Source organism: Thamnophis sirtalis, unplaced genomic scaffold (assembly GCF_051295495.1).
Source record: "Thamnophis sirtalis isolate CommonGarterSnake01/CBP01778 unplaced genomic scaffold, rThaSir2_p1.2 scaffold_5, whole genome shotgun sequence".
Lineage (NCBI taxonomy): Eukaryota > Metazoa > Chordata > Lepidosauria > Squamata > Natricidae > Thamnophis > Thamnophis sirtalis.
In genome coordinates this window covers 49,983,618-50,007,354 of record NW_028261385.1, presented here as the reverse complement: position 1 = coordinate 50,007,354, position 23,737 = coordinate 49,983,618, and the positions used below count along the sequence as shown (strand labels likewise).

The 23,737-nt window shown below is 36.1% G+C and overlaps 1 protein-coding gene across 1 annotated transcript in view; it reads left to right on the top strand.

Moving 5' to 3' along the window:
* The window catches only part of TMEM232 (transmembrane protein 232), a 118,699-nt gene that overhangs the window by 72,928 nt on the left and 22,034 nt on the right, over nucleotides 1-23,737 (top strand). The window contains exon 12 of the mRNA XM_014059455.2: nucleotides 13,725-13,966. Coding sequence (XP_013914930.2) covers nucleotides 13,725-13,966 — 242 coding nt within the window. The remainder of the gene's footprint in view (nucleotides 1-13,724; nucleotides 13,967-23,737) is intronic.

Here is a 23,737-nt window from a genome sequence, read left to right as displayed (position 1 = left end):
TTTAAATTGTATTCTTCCATCTATCAGCCTGTGTCTCTCCAGTAACAAAACCTCCTTAATCCTGTTGCCATTCGTGGGTCGAATTCTCCAAACATCTTTATGAGCAAGTCCATACAAAAAAATCTTTGCACCTTTTTGCTTGTGGTGCCTCTCATATAGTGCTGCCGTCCTCTGTTTGTTTCCTTTATCAGCTTGTCTTTAATTCTCAGTGGTGGTGTCAAAAGTTTTGCAAATGGTATTTCATAAAGTATAAATTCTTTAATGCTTCTCACTCCTCCTACACCCTGTCTTTCGAAGTAAATCTTCTGTGTGGCTTCCCCCCCTTCAGACATTCCATCTTTTTCTCCCTCAGAGGTAAACCAGTTGCCCCGAATATCAGCAAGTTGAAAATCTTCATCTCTGTCATCCTTCGTTTGTATTTGAAGAACATTCAAACATTCAACATTCTCATTTTTTCCTTCATATTTTGTTGCTAGGAACAGCAAATAATCCACTTTCCTCTCAATTCTATCATGTGTGGCAGATAATTTTTGTAGTGCCGAAGAAATCATTTGAATAGAGACTTGAATAGACGCCATATTTGTATGCAGTTAATATTTTTTTTTTGGAAACTCTGAGGTATTTGCAAGTAAAAACAAGCTGGGAACTGTACAATCTTATCTGATCTTAGACCAATCCAGCCAGGCAATAAAAGTGTCAAGTTGTAAGGAGCCAAATTATAGTGAATTGGTTTACAGCCCACTTACAGAGGATCAGAGGAGATGTTGGAGTAATCTATCCTTGTCCGTGTAAATAGCATTTAAAACATTTAAAAAATAGGGTAACCACCGTCCATACACCAATAAAGAGATCGAAATCGCCACTACATTCTTCTGTTCGTTGATTTAAATTAGCTTGAATTTTTATGCGGACTGTCTCTCTCTGAGTAATAAAATCAGCTTACCAGCTGGAAACACTTCGCCATTCTTTGGAGCTATCTGCAGTTTCAGTTAGTCTTATGGCTCCGGAAGTCACTGGCAAAGGAGGTTAAATTCCAAGCCCCCAGAGATTTTGCGAACGTTTCTGGGGTCACTGGATCTCCTCCTACCTTTCACTGTCTCTCCGGGACAGCTTGGGTTCAAAAAAGAACCGTCCAATTGCTTCGGAATAGGGGAATTTCAGGAATAGCCTGAAAATCTGTCTTCTCACTGCTAAGCCCCACCTTCAGATCGATTAGAACTATTTTGAATGCATTTGGTTCAATATTAAATGTTGGGGGGGGGGGGAATGACATAGGTCAATACTACAGGCCACCCAACCAAGCAGAGGAAGTAGATGAACTTTTTGCTAGTAAGCTAACTAAGGTATGTAGGAAGCACACCACAATAGTAATGGGGGATTTTAACTACCCTGACATCAACTGGGAAACAAACTCTGCACCAAGTGGAAGATCCAACAGGTTCCTAACAAACCTAGCAGACAACTTTGTTTCCCAAAAAGTAGAGAAGGGAACAAGGGGATCGGCCATATTAGACTTAATTCTCACTAACAGAGAGGAAAAGATAGAAGATGTTGAAGCCATAGGAACCCTGGAGGTGTGGCCATGTAATATTGAAATTCAACATTATGCAAACACGTAGTAGAACAAAGTGAAACTAGAGTCTTGGATTTTAAGAGAGTTAGTTTCAATAAACTTAGAGAGAGCTTGGGAAGAATTCCATGGGTGAGAATCCTCAAGGGGAAAACAACTCAAGAAGCTTGGGAAATTTAGAAAAATGAGATTACAAAAGCTCAGTCTAGCACAATACCAATGAAGAAGAAAAATAATAGCTCCCAAAAGAAACCAGCATGGCTGCATAAAGAACTCTCTGACAAATTGAAAGACAAAAAAGTTAAGTATAAAAAGTGGAAAGAGGGGGACATAACTAAGGCAGAATATCAGCAAATAGCCCGAGCCTGTAAAGATGAAGTAAGGAAAGCTAAGGCTCACAATGAAGAAAGGCTTGCCACAAAAATAAAAAATAACAAAACAGCTTCTTCCAACATGTTAAAAACAAGAGAAAGGTTAAGGAAACAATCGGTCCGTTGCTGGGAGAAAGTGGAAAGAAGGTGACAAGCAACAGGGAGAAAGCAGAACTATTTAACCCATTTTTTGCATCTGTCTTTACATAAAGGGATAAAACAGTCCAACCTATCAAAAACAGCACCACAAAAATCAGATTAGGACACAAATTGAAATAGGGAAGAAAATGGTAAGTGAGCACCTGTCTACCCTAGACAAATCCAAGTCACCGGGACCAGACGGATTACACCCCAGGGTTCTGAAGGAACTAGCAGATGAGATCTCAGAACCACTGAACTATATCTTTCAGAGATCCTGGAGCACCGGGGAATTGCCAGAAGACTGGAAAAGAGCTGATGTGGTTCCTATCTTCAAAAAAGGGAAAAAAATATACCCAGGAAACTACAGACCTATCAACCTGACCTCAATACCAGGAAAGATTCTGGAAAAGATAATCAAGCAACGAATTAGCGAACACCTAGAATTAAACAAAGTAATAGCCAAAAGCCAACATTGGTTTGTCAAAAACAGGTCATGCCAGACTAATCTTATTGCATTCCTTGACAAAGTGATAAAGTGGACCAGAGGAATGCCGTCGATATAATTTACTTGGACTTCAGTAAGGTATTTGATAAGGTAGATTATAACCTACTACTAGATAAAGTAGAAGAATGTGGGTTGGACAGCATCACCACCAGATGGATTTGTAACTGGCTGACCAACCGCACTTAACATGTAGTCCTCAATGGAACTGCATCTACATGGAGAGATGTATGCAGGCTCTGTATAGGCTCAGTACTCTTCAACATCTTCATCAATGATTTGGATAAGGGAATAAATGGGGAACTCATCAAATTTGCAGATGACACCAAGCTGGCAGGAATAGCCAACACTCCAGAAGATAGGCTTAAGATACAGAAGGATCTTGACAAACGTGAACATTGGGCACTATCTAATAAAATGAAATTCAATGGTGAAAAGAGTAAGATTCTACATTTAGGCAAGAAAAATGAAATGCACAAGTGCAGTATAGGTGTTACCTTCCTCAATAGTAGTAACTGTGAGAGGGATCTTGGAGTACTAGTGGACAAGCATTTAAATATGAGCCAGCAGTGTGCAGCAGCTGCCAAAAAAGCCAACACAGTTCTAGGCTACATAAACAGAGGGATAGAATCAAGGTAACGTGAAGTGTTAATACCACTTTATAAAGTCTTGGTAAGGCCACACTTGGAATACTGCATTCAGTGTTGGTCACCACGATGTAGAAAAGATGTGGAGACTCTAGAAAGAGTGCAGAGAAGAGCAACAAAGATGATTAGGGGACTGGAGACTAAAACATATGAAGAACCGTTGCAGGATCTGGGTATGCCTAGTTTAATGAAAAGAAGGACTAGGGGAGACACGATAGCAGTGTTCCAATATCTCAGGGGTTGCCACAAAGAAGAGGGAGTCAACCTATTCTCCAAGGCATCTGAGGGTAGAACAAGAAGCAATGGGTGGAAACTAATCAATGAGAGAAGCAATTAAAAACTGAGGAGAAATTTCCTGACAGTTAGAACAATTAATCAGTGGAACAGCTTGCCTCCAGAAATTGTGAATGCCCCAACACTGGAAGTCTCTAAGAAGATGTTGGATAGCCATTTGTCTGGAATGGTATAGGGTTTCCTGCCTGGGCAGGGGGTTGGACTAGAAGACCTCCAAGGTTCCTTCCAACTCTGCTATTGTATTGTATTGTATTGTAACTATGTTGTAATTCTTTGAACCACTTTCTTTGCATTTCTTTAAAATGTGATCCCCAGAATTAAACATACTGGTACTTTGGATGCAGAATATAGTGGAATTAATGCATCCTGGGATTTGGAAAATATAATAATATTGATACAGCTTAGAATTGCATTGGACTCTATGGTGAAATGTTACACTGATTCATTCCATTCATTCAACCACAATTCTAAGATCCCGTTTCAAATCACGTATCACCATCTGATAAATATGGATTTGGAATTTTTTTTCCTAATGAAAAGCTTTGCACTAATTTTTGTTGGATTTTATTTCATTATATGAAAGCGCTTATCTAATCAATATAATTTTGAATTTGGTTTTTATAGGTTATTGGATACCCTGTCCTCTTTTGTGTCCTTGTAAATTTTAGAAGCATTCCCTCAATCTCTTCTTCCTAACAATTAGGGAAAACAAAGAGAACTAAACCCCACTTTATACATCACTTTATTTAGACGAGGAACATGCTTTGAATATAGTTTACATGATGTCTATGACTCCCTCTAATAAACAAAATATCGAAATTATACTTGTCTAGCTTATCAAAAGCCATCTAATATGGCAATGTATCAGATGTTTTGCTGAAACCCAAGATGTATTATACCTGTAGCATAATCAGAGTCTCCTAAGGCGACATGCCTGGCTAGAAGATGAAATACCTTATCTTGACAAAATCTGTTCTTGACAAATCCATTCTAACTTCTGGTAATCACTGCTTCATTTTTAAGCCACTTACGGAATGACAAATTTATGACCTACTCTAGGATTTTCCAACTTTCAATGTCAGATTGACTGGTGACTCCTTCTTTTTCTCATTTTTGAAATAAGAACATTTATTCCCTTCCGATTATCTGGTATTTTGTCAAATATATCAGGACTTCCCATGGGCAGTAGGTAGAGATTAGGTTGTCAGCAGGTTCATTCATATCTTTATTTTTTTGTATCTTTATTTTTTATACAGCCTATTTTTTATCCCCAGTTGTAATCAGCAAACCAGTACCATTTGGTGCTATGGTAGTTTGGATGGCTTATCTACATTGCATCCGTAAGAGAATATTGAAGTTACCTAAAAACACCCGCCCATTATCCTGCTTGTCTCTTTGCCAGTACTCTTTTTTAACATTTCCTTGCCATTTGCAGTCTCTTTATAATGCCTTGGTAACACCACACTTGGAATATTGCACCCAGTTTGATTGCCACAATGTAAAAAAGATGTTGAGACTCTAGAAAGAGAAGAGCAATAAAGATGATTAGAGGACTGGAGGCTAAAACATAAAAAAAATGGTTGCTAGAATTGAGTATGTCTAGTTTAATGAAAAGAAGGACTAGGGGTGACATGATAGCAGTGTTCCAATATCTCAGGGGTTGCCACAAAGAAAAGGGAGTCAAACTATTCTCCAAAGCACCTGAAGGCAGGACAGAAAGCAATGGATGGAAACTAATCAAGGAGAGAACCATCCTAGAACTAAGGAGAAATTTCCTGATAATTAGAATAATTAATCAATGGAACAACTTGCCTCTAGAAGTTGTGAATGCTCCAACATTGGAAGTTTTTAAGAAGATGTTGGAAAGCCATTTGTCTGAAATGGTATAGGGCTTCCTGCCTAAGAAGGGATTTGGACTACAAGACCTCAAAGGTCCCTTCCAACTCTGTTATTGTGTTCTGTTCTCTTTCTTTTCATTGTTACTACCTGCCACCTATTGTTTTTTTCCTCACTGTTGTTGCCTCTGCATTCTTGCTGTTACCACTATTAGTCCTGTTTATTTGTTTTGCTTTCTGCCTGTCTACAAACAAAGGTCAGAATGATAATGCCACTAGATTTCAGGAATTCCTGCTACCTATGGTAGAGTCCATAGCGACAAGACAGACCATATTACTTTAAAAAATCAGTGCCTGGTTTCTTTTACATCCCAATGAAGTACAACTTGAACCTTTTGCATAGAAGTATAACTTTATCACTGTGTTGTTGATTGAGTATTCTTAACTTTTTTGATCAGATTAGCTGAAATTCATGAAAGATGTAAAATCTGAAAACATAATTTGTGAACCAAGGCCCTTTCATACAATCAATTTATAGGAGAATAAGGGAGCAGTTGTAACTCATTTCCTGCAGGGGATATAAACAGATATTTCTTAAATAAAATGTTCTCTTGTAGAAGCCTAATTTTCCCTGCAGTCACGCATGACATTTGAGACAGCCTTTTGTGAGCTAAGACAACATGGGTACATTCAGTCTTTTAATGAATCCTATCTTCTCAGCACATTGGAAGACTTAATAAAGAAATATGATTTCTTATTGGTCAATTTGCCTGATACATGAGCCAAGACTAAAATCGGGTCTGTAAATCCTTTGATATCATGCAGTGAAACTGCTCTTAAATAATAACACATTATGAACATAATTTCTCTTTGGTAATTTTTCTAGTGGCTGTTATTTTTTGATATAGTTTATTCTCTCTCAGAGTGACTCAGAAACAGGATCAGGGGCCATAAAGATACACGGGATATAAAAAATGGCGGTTGTCATCATCTCTATGGTCTCATTTATCACTGAACATTTTACTGTTGGGAGGATATAAATGACATTGGCATATTTAAAGTTTCAATTTATCCTCTGATTGGAGGATATGATTCCCTGAATGTTGGCCTCAAAGAACAGAGATCTAAATACATGTCTATATATATATATGTTACTTGCAAATGTTAAAAGGAAGATTTGTATTTTATATCTTGGCTTTGAGAATCTTTAAAGCAAACTCAGATTTGTATAAACTGATGATTCATAAAAATGTAGTAACAAAAAAGCTCCATCTACTTTATTTAATACCATCCCACTCTAATGTTGTGAAACCATAAATAGCAGCACATTACCATATAGAATAGAATAATTCTGAATACCACAGAACTAAAACCACTAAGTAGTATAGCAACAAGCTCTGAAAAAGAGAGAACAATATGTGCTCGAGCATCACTCATTTGAAAAAAAACCCTAGAGATGTCATAGGTAGATAATGGGGACAAGGTCTCTCAGAAATTCAGCTATAAAGATATGATGAATTTCATATTAGTTAATTACAAGGGATTACTGGGAACTTTGGAATTATTCCAGAAATGATATGAGCAAGCAGTATGAAATACCATGTAGAATTGTGCTTAAAGTATGCTATCTGGCTTGGAAGAGGCTGGGATCACTTCCATCTGAAGGATAGTTGGGAGACTATAAATATAAAGCTGTAGAATGCTACCTTTCATATTATCCTATTCTACCTTTGTTTAGATACCTGAAATACAGTTTGCATGATCATATAATTTTAGGCATGAATCTGTTGATACAAAACTCCAGCCTAGAGAAAATCTTGGAAGTTGGCCCTCTGAGATAGTGGGATAAATAGGGATTATTCTGCACCATAGAAACTGGCCTTAGGTCACTTTCTCAATTAAAAAAGAATGGGAAAACATGTTACAAAGTGGGATTTCCTTTTAAATACCAGAAGGACAATCCTCTGAACAAGCATAAATCTCTGCTTGCCGGAATCCAGCTTCAGAAGTGGGAGTGAGTCAGGATGGATTACCTATGAGCTGATTCTGGCTGTGCTACTCACAGAGAAATGAAGGTTAGCAAATAATAAAATAAGTACAGTAGTGCTCTGTTAAGAATTATGCTTTCCCCAAAGAATAATCCAGTACACTGGATCACTTGAAATGCATATACGCAAATCTTAGCACAACTAAATATATTGCATTTTAAAAATTTTAATCACTTTTATGGATAGACTGTTATTGCTGCCCTAATAGGACCACACTTCCACACACATGGTTTTACACACTTATAAAAATAGGAGTACATTTATGTGATTTTGTTTTGGAAAGTCCCCTGCAGCATTCTAGCAGCCAACATGGTTTGTGGGGGCCCCCGCACCCCATTTTTGCTAGCAGAGGCACCGCGGCTGGTCCTTTGCTATTTCCAGGCCAGCACTGTGGGCCAGATCTAAGCACTCCCAGGGCCAGATCCGGGCTGCAGGCCTTGAGTTTGACACCCCTCTGCTTGATATTTAAGCCTTTTTTGGCTTCTTATAATGTCCCGTCTCTTGAAGATGCTGGTTTTCGTTCTTAAGCTGGTTTATAAAACTCTGGAAAACATTATATAAGGGCTATTCATGCTGTTCTTCTTCCTCTGTATTCCACTATAATTGCTAAGTTCACCCATACTTTTTCCTATAGATCCATAGTTTCCAAACTGAGTTTGTTATTCCAGATGCTGCAGAGAACTGCAGGATATTTTAAACTTTTGAGGGGAAAGACACAGCAATATTTGACACTTGTTGGTACTGTGTGAACTACTAGTATGAGGTAGTTCATAAAGCTGACCTATAGACACCAGGAGAAAAATAGGGTGCTAAAATGGATAAATTCTGGAAAGCTCTGCTACAGATTATTTAGATCCGAATAATAGCATTTATTATATGTATTTATTGACAGTATTCTAAACTATGCTTCATCCTAGGAAAGTCCAATTTGATATCTGACATAAAAAATTAAAATGTCAGAAATCTCTTTTTAATGTTTTATTCACAAATTTAGCAAATGTTAAATTTTCACGTTTTGGTTTTGAACTGAATGGAGATACCATGCCTATATATGAAGTGGAATGAGGACTAAAGTAATTTATGGTGGGATTGTCAATAGGAGACTGCAATTTTGAATAGAGTTGGTCTGACTTCCTTACCAGAAATTGATGGTGGACTGATACATTGAGCTGGCTCTCTCGAACCTAGGAGCAGACCTAATTTTTTGTGGATGGCCTATGCAGTCATGGACTAAGATATCTTAACTAAGATAAATGTCACAATTAGATGGAGAAGCTCAAAATATTGATTTTCTGAAAAAAATGTTATTTTCTCAGCAATCAGCAAGAATTGAGCTTGACTGGAAGGAGATTTTAACTTTATTTTTAAAAATGAGGATGCTGAATGTCACAGTGCAGCAAATCTTATTTATTAATGCTTAGGCTCTCTACCTATTTTTAAAAATTATGGAGGATGTCCAAAAACATTTTGTTTGTATGGGTTACATTTATCATTATTTAATCTATTAAAAATAAAAATTGACACATTTTCTTTCACTACTACTTCTCAAGATTACACAATAATACAATAGCAGAGTTGGAAGAGACCTTGGAGGTCTTCTAGTCCAACCACCTGCCTAGGCAGGAAACCCTATACCATTTCAGACAAATGGCTATCCAACATCTTCTTAAAGATTTCCAGTGTTGGGGCATTCACAACTTCTGGAGGCAAGCTGTTCCACTGATTAATTGTTCTAACTGTCAGGAAATTTCTCCTCAGTTCTAAGTTGCTTCTCTCCTTGATTGCTTGATAGGATTTTAATGCACAGTTATTTTTCAATGAACTCCTGGGGGGGGGGGGTGTCTTGGGAAACCCCAGAGGTTCTTGGACCATACTTTGTGAAACACTGCTGTAGTGGATAGGCAAATGCTAAATAGTGTACAGACCTGGGAAAAGTAATGTATTGTGCGGGGTAGGGTATCAAAAGATGTTTGTATTCTCTTTTACCCGAGCACTATTCTTTATGATGTTTAATGTTAATATTTGTTTTCTTCTTGAAGGTGTCAGAAAATTGCACCTTGATTTTTTTGGTGATTTGCCATTAAATTTCATTAACATAATTTCAGTGGATTTTAGGGTCTGTAAAAATGATTTGAGTTTTTCAGATTGACCTCTTTGCTCTAATTTCTAATGTCTTCAAGTCAATGTCTGTCCCTGTCTATTTCAACTTCAATTTCAATGTCTTCAAATTTCAACCTTCAACCTTCAATGTCTTCAAGGTGGAACTGACTTTTGAATAAGAAAAACAAGTTAGGGTCTTAGGCAGGGTAATTAGGATTGTCACTTATTGCTTTTTGAACATATTTTGGGTGGGTGGGGGAAAACAAGGAACATTACTATGTATTTTGAATTTCACCTCAGTAGTTTGAGTTAGTAATGATTCCTGGGAAACTTGGAATAAGAACTTGGCTTTTGTGAGCAGTCCTAAAGCGTTTGGTGGTACTCTGAAGAAGAATCATGTCTAAGTGCTTTCTGCCATCTGCCTCACAATACCCCAAAACACTGACAGAAAGTGTTTTTTCCTTCAAAAAAGATCTCTCACTTCTTATCAGTGATGATTCTTTTTTGACCTTCTCTTTCTGGTTATTAGAGGCAGACTTCTTTTTAAGTAAATCCTTTTACTTTTATTCCCCTGCCTATTTCTCATTCTCTCTCTCTTTCTCTCTTGGTGTGGTCACTGCTGAATTGAGCACAAAAGAACAAAAGCTATAATGAAGACTGGTGAAAAATGAGCTCATCTCAAGGTTTTTTTCCCCCTCAAGTGATTTTTTCCATAATTTGAGAGTGGCTGTTGAAGAAATCCTATCATTATAGAATAATACACAATGGCAGATGCTACTTCCCTCAGTCACAGCTTTGATGCCGATAGTACTGTATGCCTTTTTCATCCTTGGATTCACTCTTGGGGGTCACCCCATGCTACAGTGGAGTTTATTTTGGCCACATAGCAGACAGCAGAAGCATTCTGGCCCGGTTTCTTTCCATAAGGAATGTCTCTAGTTGCCATGTTTTTGCCTACTTCTCTAGAACACCATCTGTGAATTTTCAATTGTCATGATAATTCTATCTATTTTCTATGTGCAGAAATTATGCTATGCTCTCATTGTTTGGAGCCTTATTTGTGGCTATAAGCTTCATTATCTCTAATGTTCGAATGCCATATGCCATTCTCTAGAGTGGATATTGGAAGGCCTTGGCTAAATGTGAAGAACCATAACAAAAGAGTTAAATGAAGTGTATTTTTCTCTTTCTGGGAGAACTCTTTCATATGGGTGTTGTCCCAGATATTGTCACTTATAGTGTGGAAGAAATTCTGACTCTTTAATGATTTGGAAGATGGAACAGCATGACTGATTTATCATACATTGAGCCTTCTGGGAAAATAGAGTCATTTAGAGTTGATGGTGGGAGAATTGTCTTCCCTGTTCTGCAAAGTTAATTTCTCTAAATCTATTATTTCTCCCCCTAAAACATAGAACCTAAATTCAGAGGAATCATAACTTAAATTTCCAGTCACAGAAATCATGTTGGATATAGTCATATTTTCCTTAGTGATAGAACATTGTTTGTGCCTGCAGCAGGGAAGACAGCTGGATTCAAAGTAATAAATGAGGAACAACTGGACATTCATCACACGATAAACTGTTCAATAAGACAAGAGTTACTCTATAAAATATGATTGTACTTATTCTTTATTTCTTATTCTGAAGAACAGAAATATGAATTAGCCACTAAGGACTGATTTCCCTACTTTTATAGTAAGTGATGTCCCATCACTTGTTTTCTTGGAAAATGTTGTGTCAAATGTCATCTGGAAAAAGCTCTGTCAATGATATATATTTTATGATAGCTGTGCAACATGTATGAATGCAATCTGAAAATCTGAAAAAAGAGAACAGGAATGTACCTGGGACTTAAGTTATAGTTGGTAGAGTAAGATTTTTGGCTTTAAATAGAACATGATGTAGATTTCAGACTTTCTCAAAGTTTCTGGAAATAAATAAAGAAACTATTGTTGGATATCCAATCTGGAAGTACAAATAAGTACCAAGAATTATGTTCAACTTCTTTCTATTCTTAGGCTAATCTTGCAAAATTTGGGAAGAAAACAAAAGAGAGGTAAAAGAGATAGTTTTTGTATTAGCAAACCTGAAGTGATTTTAAGTGTTCTACTACAAAGAGTAAATAGAAGACAAATCAAATAGGATTATCTAGTTCTAAGAGAATGTGGATTCCAGAAAGTACAGTCTCTGATTAATGCTCAATATTTCTCTTGTGCAAGATTTGTTGTTGAGTTGATTATCTTGCTATTGCTTATCTACCCATCCCAAACTAATCCTACTATATTTGGAAAGTATTGAAATCTGAAATAGTAGCATAACATGACAGCATAATAATAAGCATGTTATACCCAAATAGAGATATTTTATATTTAAAGATGTTTTAAGTTTTTTTAAAAGCATTTCCTGTTCTACCTGTGTATTGTTATAAGGGCTAAAAGATTTAAAATGAAGCCTAGCTTACTCATAAAGGGTTTTATAATGTATTAGTATAGTCATCAGTTTTTTCTAGCATTTTAATCTCGACTTGGAAGAAAGATCGATTCTCTTATAAGAATAACAATGGAGCTGGTTAAAACACTTCACATACTTTGAAGTTAAAAGGTTTAGCTATTGCAACCTAACAGGGCTTTGCCCAAAAAGTAAAAGGATCTTATTTTAAAATAAGGTATAAGATAAATAAGTCAATAATATACAATAGTAAATAAGTAAATAATAAGTAAATAGTATAATAAATAAATAGTATATAATAGTAAATAAGTAAATTAAATAGTTAAATCTCTATGGATTTTATTGAGAAATAATATGTCCAGATTATTACTATGAATCTAGACATGAAGTAATTATTACCATTTTTCACAGTTACAACCTTTATAAGGAGCTGCCTCAGCTGATCCCTCAGAAAAGCAAGACTCTTGATGCCATTGGGTTGAATCAAAATAACTTTTACTGAGAGAATGTGGTTACAATAATGTCAGGCAAAATCTGAAAAAGCCTGTGCAAAGTACAAAGCTTTGGGGGTTTCATCCCCAAACCCAATCCCCCTGATCGGTCCACCAGCAGCCAAGGTGATGGCACAAAGTTGTTTTGAGAGCTCTGAGGTGCTGGGCAGATAACAATTCACTCTTGGGGCATGATGGCCTTGAAACCAGGCTGGAACTGGCTGGGAGGGAGTCTGCTCCATCTTTGAAGACAATCCCCTTCCCTAATTCCCAGGCAACATATGACTCTCCCTTCTCCTGGACTCCCCAAACACGACTAAAGTGCAAACTCCATAGCAAAAAATCTATGGCAGATTGAAATGAATCCCAATAGAGAGTTTAATGGAAGACTAAAACTGACCACTCAGCATATAAACAATTTGCCACAGTATTAATCTTTAAACTACTTTAGTGGCTATTTTGATGTGAATTTTAATATATTATTAACCTTTTATATTCTATATATTTTTGTTTTGTTAACTGCCTTGGTACTAATCAGAGCAGAAACAAAAAGAATAAATAAAATATATGGATAAACATAGAAGCATAGCCAAATCCTAAAATATGGGCTGCCAGCAGCATATAGGATGAGAAATATGAATTACAACATCGACAAAATATCTCAAAATAGGTCATTTTGGAAATATTGTTGGAAAGTTGCTGAATTGTTGCTAAATCTTTTAGTAAGCCACTTTTGAAATCTTACCAAGAAAATTGCAGGCAGTTGCCAGGAGTCAACAATAACTCAAAGGTATTTAAAAAAAATTCAAAACCCCTTTTGTCAGACCTGGAAGCCATCTTTTACATTGGGCCTTCAGTCCTGCCGCATTTTCTACTATGGGAAAATGGGAAGGAGGATTATATAGAGATATGGGTGATATATAGTCAAAATAATATTCTTTTCTCAGAGAGTCAAGGACACCTTGCCCTGCAGCTGTGATGATGTAACTGGGAGGCATCCTCAAATTTAGATGGTGCCTGATTGGATCATGTGATGGACATGTGGGTGCTGGGCAGGGACTTGAACTTTCTTTTGGATGGGGAAAACTTTCAGATTTGGGTTTTTCCAGATGTGCCAATATGACATCTCTAATAAAATGGAACTTTGAGGAAACTCAAGCCTCAGAGTCTTCTTTCGTTAGGGGTGTTACTTGGAATGCTGACATCTTTGGTGTTAGACTTATCCAGTCATTTTCTTGTTTGGGACAATAAATAGTATGTTTTTTTCTTCTCTAGGTTGAAGCCAAAGGTCAAGTAAACACTTCCTTTTCATTAAAAGATCCATCAAATTCTACCTATTTCTTGTCATCCCAATGCATTGGTTGGAGAGTCACTACTGCCCTGTGCCATCACTTCCTGCCACCCATTGGTCCTAATATCCCTTTGTCTCATCTGCCTGAACGGAAACCAGTAATATTGCCACATCAAAAATTGGAGCGAGTGGTTACAGAGAAGAAAACCAAACGCTTGTCTTTAAGGTATGAATTTCCTGGACCAGTTACTGATTGTTTCTATAGAAGTATTTAATATGTTTTGATATCCTTTTAATGATTCTTATTTTCATCATCCTCATGGCTTATAAGGTTTTGGAAGAAGTATCTGGAAATTAACTAATTGGTATGGATCAGAATTTTGGATGAAGTAGAGATTTGTCTGCTTTAAATTAAGGATTCCTTTCTCTGTGTGTCTCTTGTTTCACCTTTCTGCATGATTACTAAATTTAAAATCAAGGCTTTGAATAAGGAAAGCATCTACATGACAATATCTAAGATTAAAGCTTTTTTTTTTAAAAAAAAGAGAATTCATTTAAGCAAGAGTTTGAGAAAAGGTAATGATAATGCAAGAAAAATAAATGAGTTACAGTATATTAATAATATATTCATGGCCTAATTCTGACCATATCTGTAAAAGAGAAATACACTATGTATTTTAATCCTAGGATTAAAATGTATATTTTCATCTCAGGATGATTATGCTAATGAATTTATTTATTCTTCCTGACTATCCCAAGAACATCCACTGAGAACATTCTAGTGGTTCAGAACATATTCTTACTTGGAAGACTTGCATTTAATTTTTTGATTATCCTAACTAATTTGTTCACATGCATCCTTCATGCTCATCTTTTTTTCTTCTCCTTTACCTTTCATTAAGTAAAGTAAAAAGGTAAAGGTTCCCCTCGCACATATGTGCTAGTCGTTCACAACTCTAGGGGGCAGTGCTCATCTCTGTTTCAAAGTCGAAGAGCCAGCGCTATCCAAAGACATCTCTGTGGTCATGTAGCCGGTATGACTAAACGTCCAAGGTGCATGGAACGCTGTTACCTTCCCACCAAAGGTGGTTCCTATTTTTCTACTTGCATTTTTACATGCTTTTGAACTGCTAGGTTGGCAGAAGCTGGGACAAGTAATGGGAGCTCATTCCGTTACACTGCACTAGGGATTCGAACCGCTGAACTGCCAACCTATCTGATCAACAAACTCAGCATCTTAGCCATTGAGCCACCGCGTTAAGTATTGACATTCAAATTGAAGCCCTTGAAGGATATAGTCCTGTCTATCCTTTTTAGTCAAATTTATTGACTCTCCTTAATTTAGCAATCAAAGCAAACTATTTGGCAGTTGGGGCTGTATTTTATGAAAGTAAGGACAGCAGTTGATGGATCAATATGGCATTTATTTATTTATTTTTGAGATTTATAAGACCACCCAGCTCTTGGCAACAGTGTAAAAAATTATAAAAAAGAACAAAAATATCAATAAAGAAGTACAAAGTATAGATGCAAAATGTAAAATATAAAATGATGACCAGTGAAGACTAAAGGGGACAGAGGTGAAATTTTGGAGCTGTATCATTCTGTGATTTTTGTTCCTATAGTTGTCTTGGTATACACTTGCTAAAAATGTCTTGCTTGAATAGGAGACGTCCTATCTTTAGTTCTTAATGATAGAGACTCTGATGTCTTTAGGAACAATAAAAATAGATTCAGGAAGTAGTTTAGTAATGAGTATGGGTTACCTACACACAGTTAGAGCATGCCAATTTTAAGGTGGATTACTTTTGCATTTGACCTTAGAAGGGTGTGTTTAACATCATATTAAATATCTGATGATGACCATAGAGGAATGCAAGAACTTGTCAGAGCTGCAAAAACATGATTCAAACACAATTGAAAGTGATGTAAAGAGATAGTTTGTTACATGATTTTGGCAGTGATTATGCCAAGAATTTTGGCAACAGTTTAGGAGACAGCCTGGATGTCTGTGTTTCATCATTAGGGGACACAAATATTTATTCATCTCTGATTAAATTGATAATCCTATGATAAGAACATCACTAGATTTTTGCAAAAAGTCTGACATATTTAAAATTAAAACCACTTGTTACAGTACAATATGAAATACTTTCATAGAATATGAAAGTATTCTAAACTAAATTTTGCTTGCAATTAAGTAGCTCTTCATGTGAATAAAAATCAAAACAATTGAAATGATACTGATGCTGTCCAAATGTTGATTGGGTAATGCTATACTATAATCAAAATGATCTCATGTATAAATTTTGTTGATGGTAAAGCAACTCAGTTCTCATTCTGTACAGATAATCTTTGAGTTATGACTGCATATGGGACTGGGATTAAAGTTGGGATTACCATTGTAAAGTGATTAAGTCATAAAGCATGATATCACATAATCAAATTGGTTAGCGATGGAAATTCTGGTTGCTCTTTTAACCCAAGTCACATGGGTTATCAAGCAGGAAGTGGAGGGAGTTCCAGTTAAGGAGCAGGGGTGCTGCAGAAGGGGTAGGAAGGATTTCATGCCCTAGCTTTAGCAAATGGGAAAAACATTAATGCAATTGGCAAGCAAATTGCAGGTGTGATACAGACGCTTGGAGGTGAAGCTTTCAGTGGTCCTGGGCATGGGAGAGAGGAGCATTTTGGGAGCAATATGTTTGCAGCAAGGCTTGTAAGAACATCAGGAAGGCTTGTCAGGAAAAATGATGACAGAGGGAAGGCAACTGAAGAGGAGTTATGGAAGGAAGAAAAAGCATGTACCTGTGCATAACAATTTACTAGTGGCTAAGGAGAAGATATAATCCAAGTAGACATTCTGTAATCAAGTACTTCACAAGAGCTTGAAAGTACCAAGGGTTGAGCTAGAGACTTGAAGCAGAAGTCAAGAACAGGAATTACCAAAGCAAGATGTCAACGTTGCTTCTGTTGTGGAAGGCAGGCTTTGCAGTTTACATCCTCTCACTCCTTAACATGCAAAGGGGAGGATTTGTTGCCCAGTGGTTTCCAAAAATAAGGATCTGGGCTTGCTTGAAGTCAGCATCATGTATTTCTTTGCATGGCACTTTGCCAGGATGCAGGATTCCCAGACTAGGAAGTTTGCTCTGTTTCTTGGCACCCATGTTGGCCAAAGAAAGATTAGTACCATCTTGGGAAGGGTCTGAGAGGATATCAGTATTGGATTTAGTCACTGTTATATCACCAGGCTCAGGATCTAGTGGGACCTGATCCACCTGCCTGTTGAAGCCTGATTCTGAGGCGATTGCAGATGCCCAGTGCAGGCTTTATGTGGGTTAGGTGAGAGGGGTGCTGTGCTATGGAATAAACTTAGGAAGACCAGGGAAAGAGAACATGGGGTGCATGAGAACACATAAACTCCTGGAAAGAAGGGCATTGGTGTGCGTGCACCTATATGTGAGTACTGGGAAGTCAGGGAAAAGGATGTGAAGTACAAGTGAGTGAAGGGGGAAGGAGGATGTAGTGTGCGCAAAGGCATTGTGGCATTGCAATGGCTGCAACTTCAAGGACTGGTCATTAGTTCCTTTGTTCAGTAATGTTGAAACTACAACCAGTTGTTAACAAATGATTTGTAATTTGTGGACTATCTGTAATGAGCTTTATTTGGGACAGTGATTCTATATGCGAGTAAGTTTGTAGACAGAACTTTTGTTGTTAAATCGTTCATTCCGCTATTTAAAAACAGAAAAACAGAACAATATCCAGCTATGGTTTTTGTTTTCTAAGAATGAAGATATAAACATATTTTGTTTCAGATTTTCTGTCTTTGGAACTGCATTTTTTTTTGAACAATAACAACACTGGTAGTAAAGTACAGCATGACTCACTATCCCATGTAATTTGGCTTGGAATTCCTGAAGAACATTACAATATCGGTTTTATTTGGATAGAGGGTAATTGAGAAGAGATTTCTTTAATTACACTTAGGAAACTTAATAAGCATTATTGCAAAGTAGGAGCAGACACAGCAAGCTGTAATTAATCCAAAATACAATAATGCCCACTGAAATCCAAAAACTCAACCAGAAGCTTCTTAGTTCTTTTGCATAGTTCTTGAAAAAACATTCCCCCCACCCACCCTGTGCAGACTGTAAAAATGTTCCCTGTAGATTTCCTTGCCGAATTGCCTTTGTTCTACACAGGAAATCCTATTCTATAAAATCAGATTAAACAGTGTCATCTTTATAAAACATTCTGTTTGATTCAATAAATCCATAAAACGTATGCATGGTGTAATACACAGAAGAGAGGATGAAAAATGGGAAGGTTGCCTTATATTTCATAGCACTGTTTCTCAAATCAGTACCACTAAACAACTTGAAAGGAATCTAATAGTTGGTCATAAGATTCAAAGAAGTTTGGTTCCATTGGAATCTACTAAATTTCAATAGTCAAACAAGTTCCCCATTCATAAGTAAAAGTCCCTTTTCTCGGCAGAAAAAAAAACAATTAAAAAATGCTACACAACTTTTGCCTGAAAATTCATAGAAAATATGAGACTTTAATTTTTAAAAAATTAATAGTCCTGCTTTCTTTCCATTCAACATAATTGTGTGAAAGTATTCTTCATTACTTGGTAGGCATGGACTGAATATACAATGTTTTCAAGACTTTAACAAATCTTTCTAAATACTAATGAAATATGCAGGCAGACAGAAGTGGTATTTATGGTTTTCCGAACTACTCAAAGTTTCTGCTACCAGTTCTCCAGAATTAGTCAAAACCTGCTGAATTCTACCTCTGTTGAATATGTAATTTAAACATTCCCAGTACTGGGATAACAGATCATTTTGAAAATCTGAACAGCCATACCAATTCAAAGAAAAGTACCAATTTTGCTATACTTTTTTTTATCAAATGGAATCAGCTCCCCAAACAGGTGATATTGGTTTTGGATCAATGAAGTCCAAAGCCATTCCTGGAATGGTACAGAGTGGATCAGAAATCTATGTGGAAGTTTTCTCTGGTGTTATTAATACATGATTTGGGTTCCATTCCTTGGTACAGGTAGTCCTCGACTTACAACCATTTGTGTAATGACCGCTCAATGTTACAACAGGACCGAAAAAGTGACTTATAACCATTTTTCACACTTATGACCATTGCAGCATCCCCATGGACAGAAAATTTGGGCACTTGGCAACTGGCATGTATTTATGACAGTTGCAGTCTCCTGGGGTTATGTGATCACTTTTTGTGGCCTTCTGACAAGCAAAGTCAATGGGGAAGAAAGATTCACTTAACAACTGTGTTATTAACTGCAGTATTCAGTTAACAACTGTGGCAAGAAAGGTTGTAAAATGGGACAAAACTCACTTAACAAATGTTTCACATAGCAATAGAAATTTTGGACTCAGTTGTAATCCAATTAAGCACAAGACTACTTCTACATGAATGCCTGCTAGAGAGTTTGTTTAAGTGGACAGTTTGTTTGAAATACTTAGATAACTGAAAATGGAGCTGAAATGTCTCTTAGAGAAAAACAATAGCATTTAGGAATATAACACTAAATTATATTGATCAAATGGATAATAATTACCATTAACTTTTGGGATTTTTTTTTGTCAGAGTGTTCGTTGTTTTTCAGCTGTATTATCACTTTTATTGAAACAATACCTAAAGCTTGCATTTTTATAACTCTTACCATTCATTAAGTTTGATGAAGGCACTTCCAAAAATTGGGCTCCACGTTAAGCCATTACACGATCTGAATCACAGAAACCTGCATGATCTTTCAGCCTTGTGCCATAATGATGCACTCCCCAACCCTTTAGGAGATGTGTGTGACATCAATGACAGACATAAAAATAAGGTGAAGTTTGTATTGCAATACTGGGGTGGTGCTTTCTTCATTTGCCGCTTTTGGACTCTGTGGTATCGATGCTCAGGCTTTTCCTATATCGGCCTTGATTAATTCAGAGGGTTGTTTGCAAATCCATGTATCCTGACGGGACTCTGACCTCATTATAAGCAACAGCTTTGCAATATTACATAATAGCCTTCTGGATGTGGCCATTGCTTTCTTTTATTTCCTAAAGCAACTATTGCTTTTCTTGATGACTTTTATTAAATTTAGTAGTTTTACTACTGTTATCTTCTGTAAGTCAGAATTATATTAGACACAAAGACATTTCTACTAAAAATAAGTATTACTGACTTCAGGAATCAATATAAGATTGCAACCTTGTTTACCTTTACACGTAAACTACTTTTGTTTACAATTAAATATGAGCTCGATAACGGCCTATAACTGCATAAACAAGTGCAATCATGTCCATATTTTTTGCGAGCAAGAAAAGTATTGCAGTTTAAAGGTTTTTAGCTGAATCCATTCCAAAACTATATTCTCTCATTTGTATTACAAAACTTAGTTGTTTTTTTTTAAGGAGATAGTCATATTCTCTGTAATGTGGCACATCATTTCAAAATGTTGCAGGATCCTGTCAGCATTATCCATTTATACCTGAAATTCTCTGCATACTATAAATTTCCTCCTGCACTTTTGTACTCTATGACTTGCCTCTAAGTAATATTAATCCAGTGCTTCCTTCTAAGACAGCACAGCAGTATCAAACACTAACCATGTATATTTAATAAACTGTCATATTCATTTATCTTCCTGGGCAGCCTACATGTCCCTTTCCAGCTGTGTTCCTGCAATTTAAGATTAGTAATTGTTTAACATCCATCATAGATAAAGAGAATTGTCCTTATCCACTTAACTTCTGACCAAAGAGCAGTAACTGGAGCTTTTCAGTTTCTTTTGTGTCTTAGTTGATGTTTGTAGATGAGAAAGCACAGATAAAAATGTTTAACAGAATCCCTTGTGTTTTTACTAAGTGAGGAAGCAAGCCGTCCACGATAGCAGAGAGAAATAAATATGCAAAAAGAAACAAATCACACACAGAGATAAGGCCATAGTGCATGGTGAATAAAAAGCGGTCTAGTGAGCTCTAAACTGGACAACAATTGTAGCTTAAATGAAATTGTTTTAGCTTACTTTAGTTTAGCAAGCTTAATATTTATTATCTTTCTTCATTCGTAAGAGATACGGGGACAGAGTACTTAATGTGATACATTTCAGTATAAACAAGCAAATGGTGTGGAAATAATGCAAATAAATGTGGTAAACACATCAGTCATTTAGAAATCGAAATAAAAGACCATTGTGTGAAAAGCATTACAGGTAGTTCTCGTCTTACAACAGTTCATTTGGTGACCATTCAAAGTTACAACAAAAAACACTGGAAAAAGTGATTTATGACCATTTTTCATAGTTACAACTGTTGTAGCATCCTCATGATCAAGGGATCAAAATTCAGATGCTTGGCAACTGGTTCATATTTATGACCATTGTTGTGTCCCAAGGTCATGTGATCTCTTTTTGTGACCTTCTGACAAGCAAAGTCAATGGGGAAGCCAGATTTACTCATAATCCAGATTACCAATTTATCAATTGCAATGATTCACTTAACAACTATGGCAAGAAAGTTTATAAAATGGGGCAAAAATCGCTTAACTAATGTCTCACTTAATGACAGAAATTTTGGGCTCAATTGTGGTCGTAAGTCGGGGACTACCTATATTTCATGCAAGTAAAGGAGTATTTATTTATTTGAATGTATTAGCAATGGACTTTAGTATCTCTACTGGGAATCGGCCGGGTGAGAAACTTCTTACTTTTGTAATTATATATTTCTTCACTGATACTATTTTTTTTTGGGGGGGGGGGGGGGAAGAGTCTCCTGAAAAATCTTAATTCTTGGATAGAGTTTTCTGGTGCAAGAGATAGCAGCTATTGTGTTTACTTTAGTATCTTGAACTTTTTAACAGTAAAACAGTGTTTCTCAACCTAAGCAATTTTTAAGATATGTGGATTCCAACTCCATGCTTGCTGGGGAATTCTGGGAATTGAAGTCCCCAATCCTGAACTTGCTAAGTTTGAGAAACACTGATATAATGTCTTTATGTCTATTTAAAAAGAAGCACCACTAAGTTCAGTGAAGCTAAGTTTTTATGTGATCTAAAAATTTCTACCACTTAGGTGATTTCTGGACCACATAAAAAAGATGCCAATCACAGGAATTTTAATAAGAGGAAATACATAGCAATTTAACTTTAACTAGCAGTGTGAAACCAAACAGCCATGCTGCGTTGATAAAGGGAATATGTGTAACAGGTGAATCAGGGATAGAAATCTTTGTAATATAATGAGGAAAGATTCTATTAATATTTTCCCCTCTTCTGTAAGTAAAGCATATCCTTTCACAAAATGAGTTACTATCCAAATTACCTTCTCACATAAGCATAGTTGTCCACTGTAACTTAAAGTCTCCAATATAGCTAAACTGATTCTGGAAAAAAAGGTATCTTAAGCTTAGCACATATTTTGTCTTTGCAAGGTTAGGGAAGACTGTGACTGAGTTATTATAAGAAAAAAATTTGGGGAACTGTTGACAATACTAAACTAGAAGGAACCAACACTGATTTGGTGGGAAACAGTTTTCTAAGTTCCTATACTATAACTTCATGACTGTCTCTTGACAAGAGAGGATTAGATATTGTACTAATCCTTATACCGGAGCTTTAATCTTAAATCCCTAGGGACCATCAACTGGAACAGATTACAGCCTATGGTTTTAAAGCCAAACTATGAAAAAAAAATGGCAGGAGTGGGGGGACGTCTAGAAAGAAACAGAGTCCAATATCCACTAAATAGTGGTCTGATACATTGAGGTTTTACTGCATATGTATTGTGCTGATATATTAAGGTTGTATGGTAACATTTCTAATTATCATTATTATTATTGTTCGGAACACTGTCATCCAGATATTTAGACTGGTTTTTACATTTTTATTCACATGTTGAGTCCTTCCCAAAAATCTGGAATGGATGAATGTTATTTTTTCATAGTATTAAAGGCATGTATGCTGTTTCAAGTGAATCTGCCTTTTGCAATTGACTGATCATGATTTTGTTAATTCTGATGATGCTCACATGTGCTCCAGATATGTTGGGATTGCAATCAAAGTGCCTATTACTATTGGTACTAACTTTGCTTTGTTTTTCCACAGTCATTCTATTTTTATTTGCTGGTCTTTCTAGTCTGTGATTTTCTCCAGTTCTTTTGTCTCCCATTCTGCTGTTTCCAAGTTCTGCAACATCTAACATCCAGACCTTTTCTTTTATTTTCTTATTGACAGTTGTTAAGTCTTGTGTTACTTGGCAGGTGCTTGTGTGTTGCATTCTAAAGTCCCCAAATACTCCAGCATCTTCATTTTCTATAAACTTTTGCCTATTTTATCTTCACACCAATTCTTGCTAACAGGAAAATGGTATTTCTTGCAGATCTTCCAATGTACCATTGTTGCTATTTTTTCATGCTGTTGTTTATAGTAACTCTGTGTGATCTTCTTGGCAGATAACTAGGTGGTCCACTGTTTTCTTTCTTTAGCTTTACAGAGGTAGCATTTGTTTTCTGTTGTCACTTTCTATGTTATAATATAGTTAACTATGAAGCAATCAACAAAGAGAACAAATGATCAACTTGAAGCTAACCTTTCATGCTCTGGCCATTTCTAAACTGGAGTGCAAAATTTTCTGCAAGTGCAACTTTGTAACAATACGTAACAACAGTATGGTTGGCCTCAGGACTCCAAATATATATATATATATATATATATATATATATATATATATATATATATATATATATATATATATATATATATATATATATATATATATATATATATATATATATATATATATATATATATATATATATATATATATATATATATATATATATATATATATATATATATATATATATTCTTTAAGGAGCTTTTTTCACCTATTTATAGCCCCAGGAGTGTATCCCAGGTCTTTATTAACTGCACAGAAACTTGGTTTCGATTGGATACCAATTCTGAT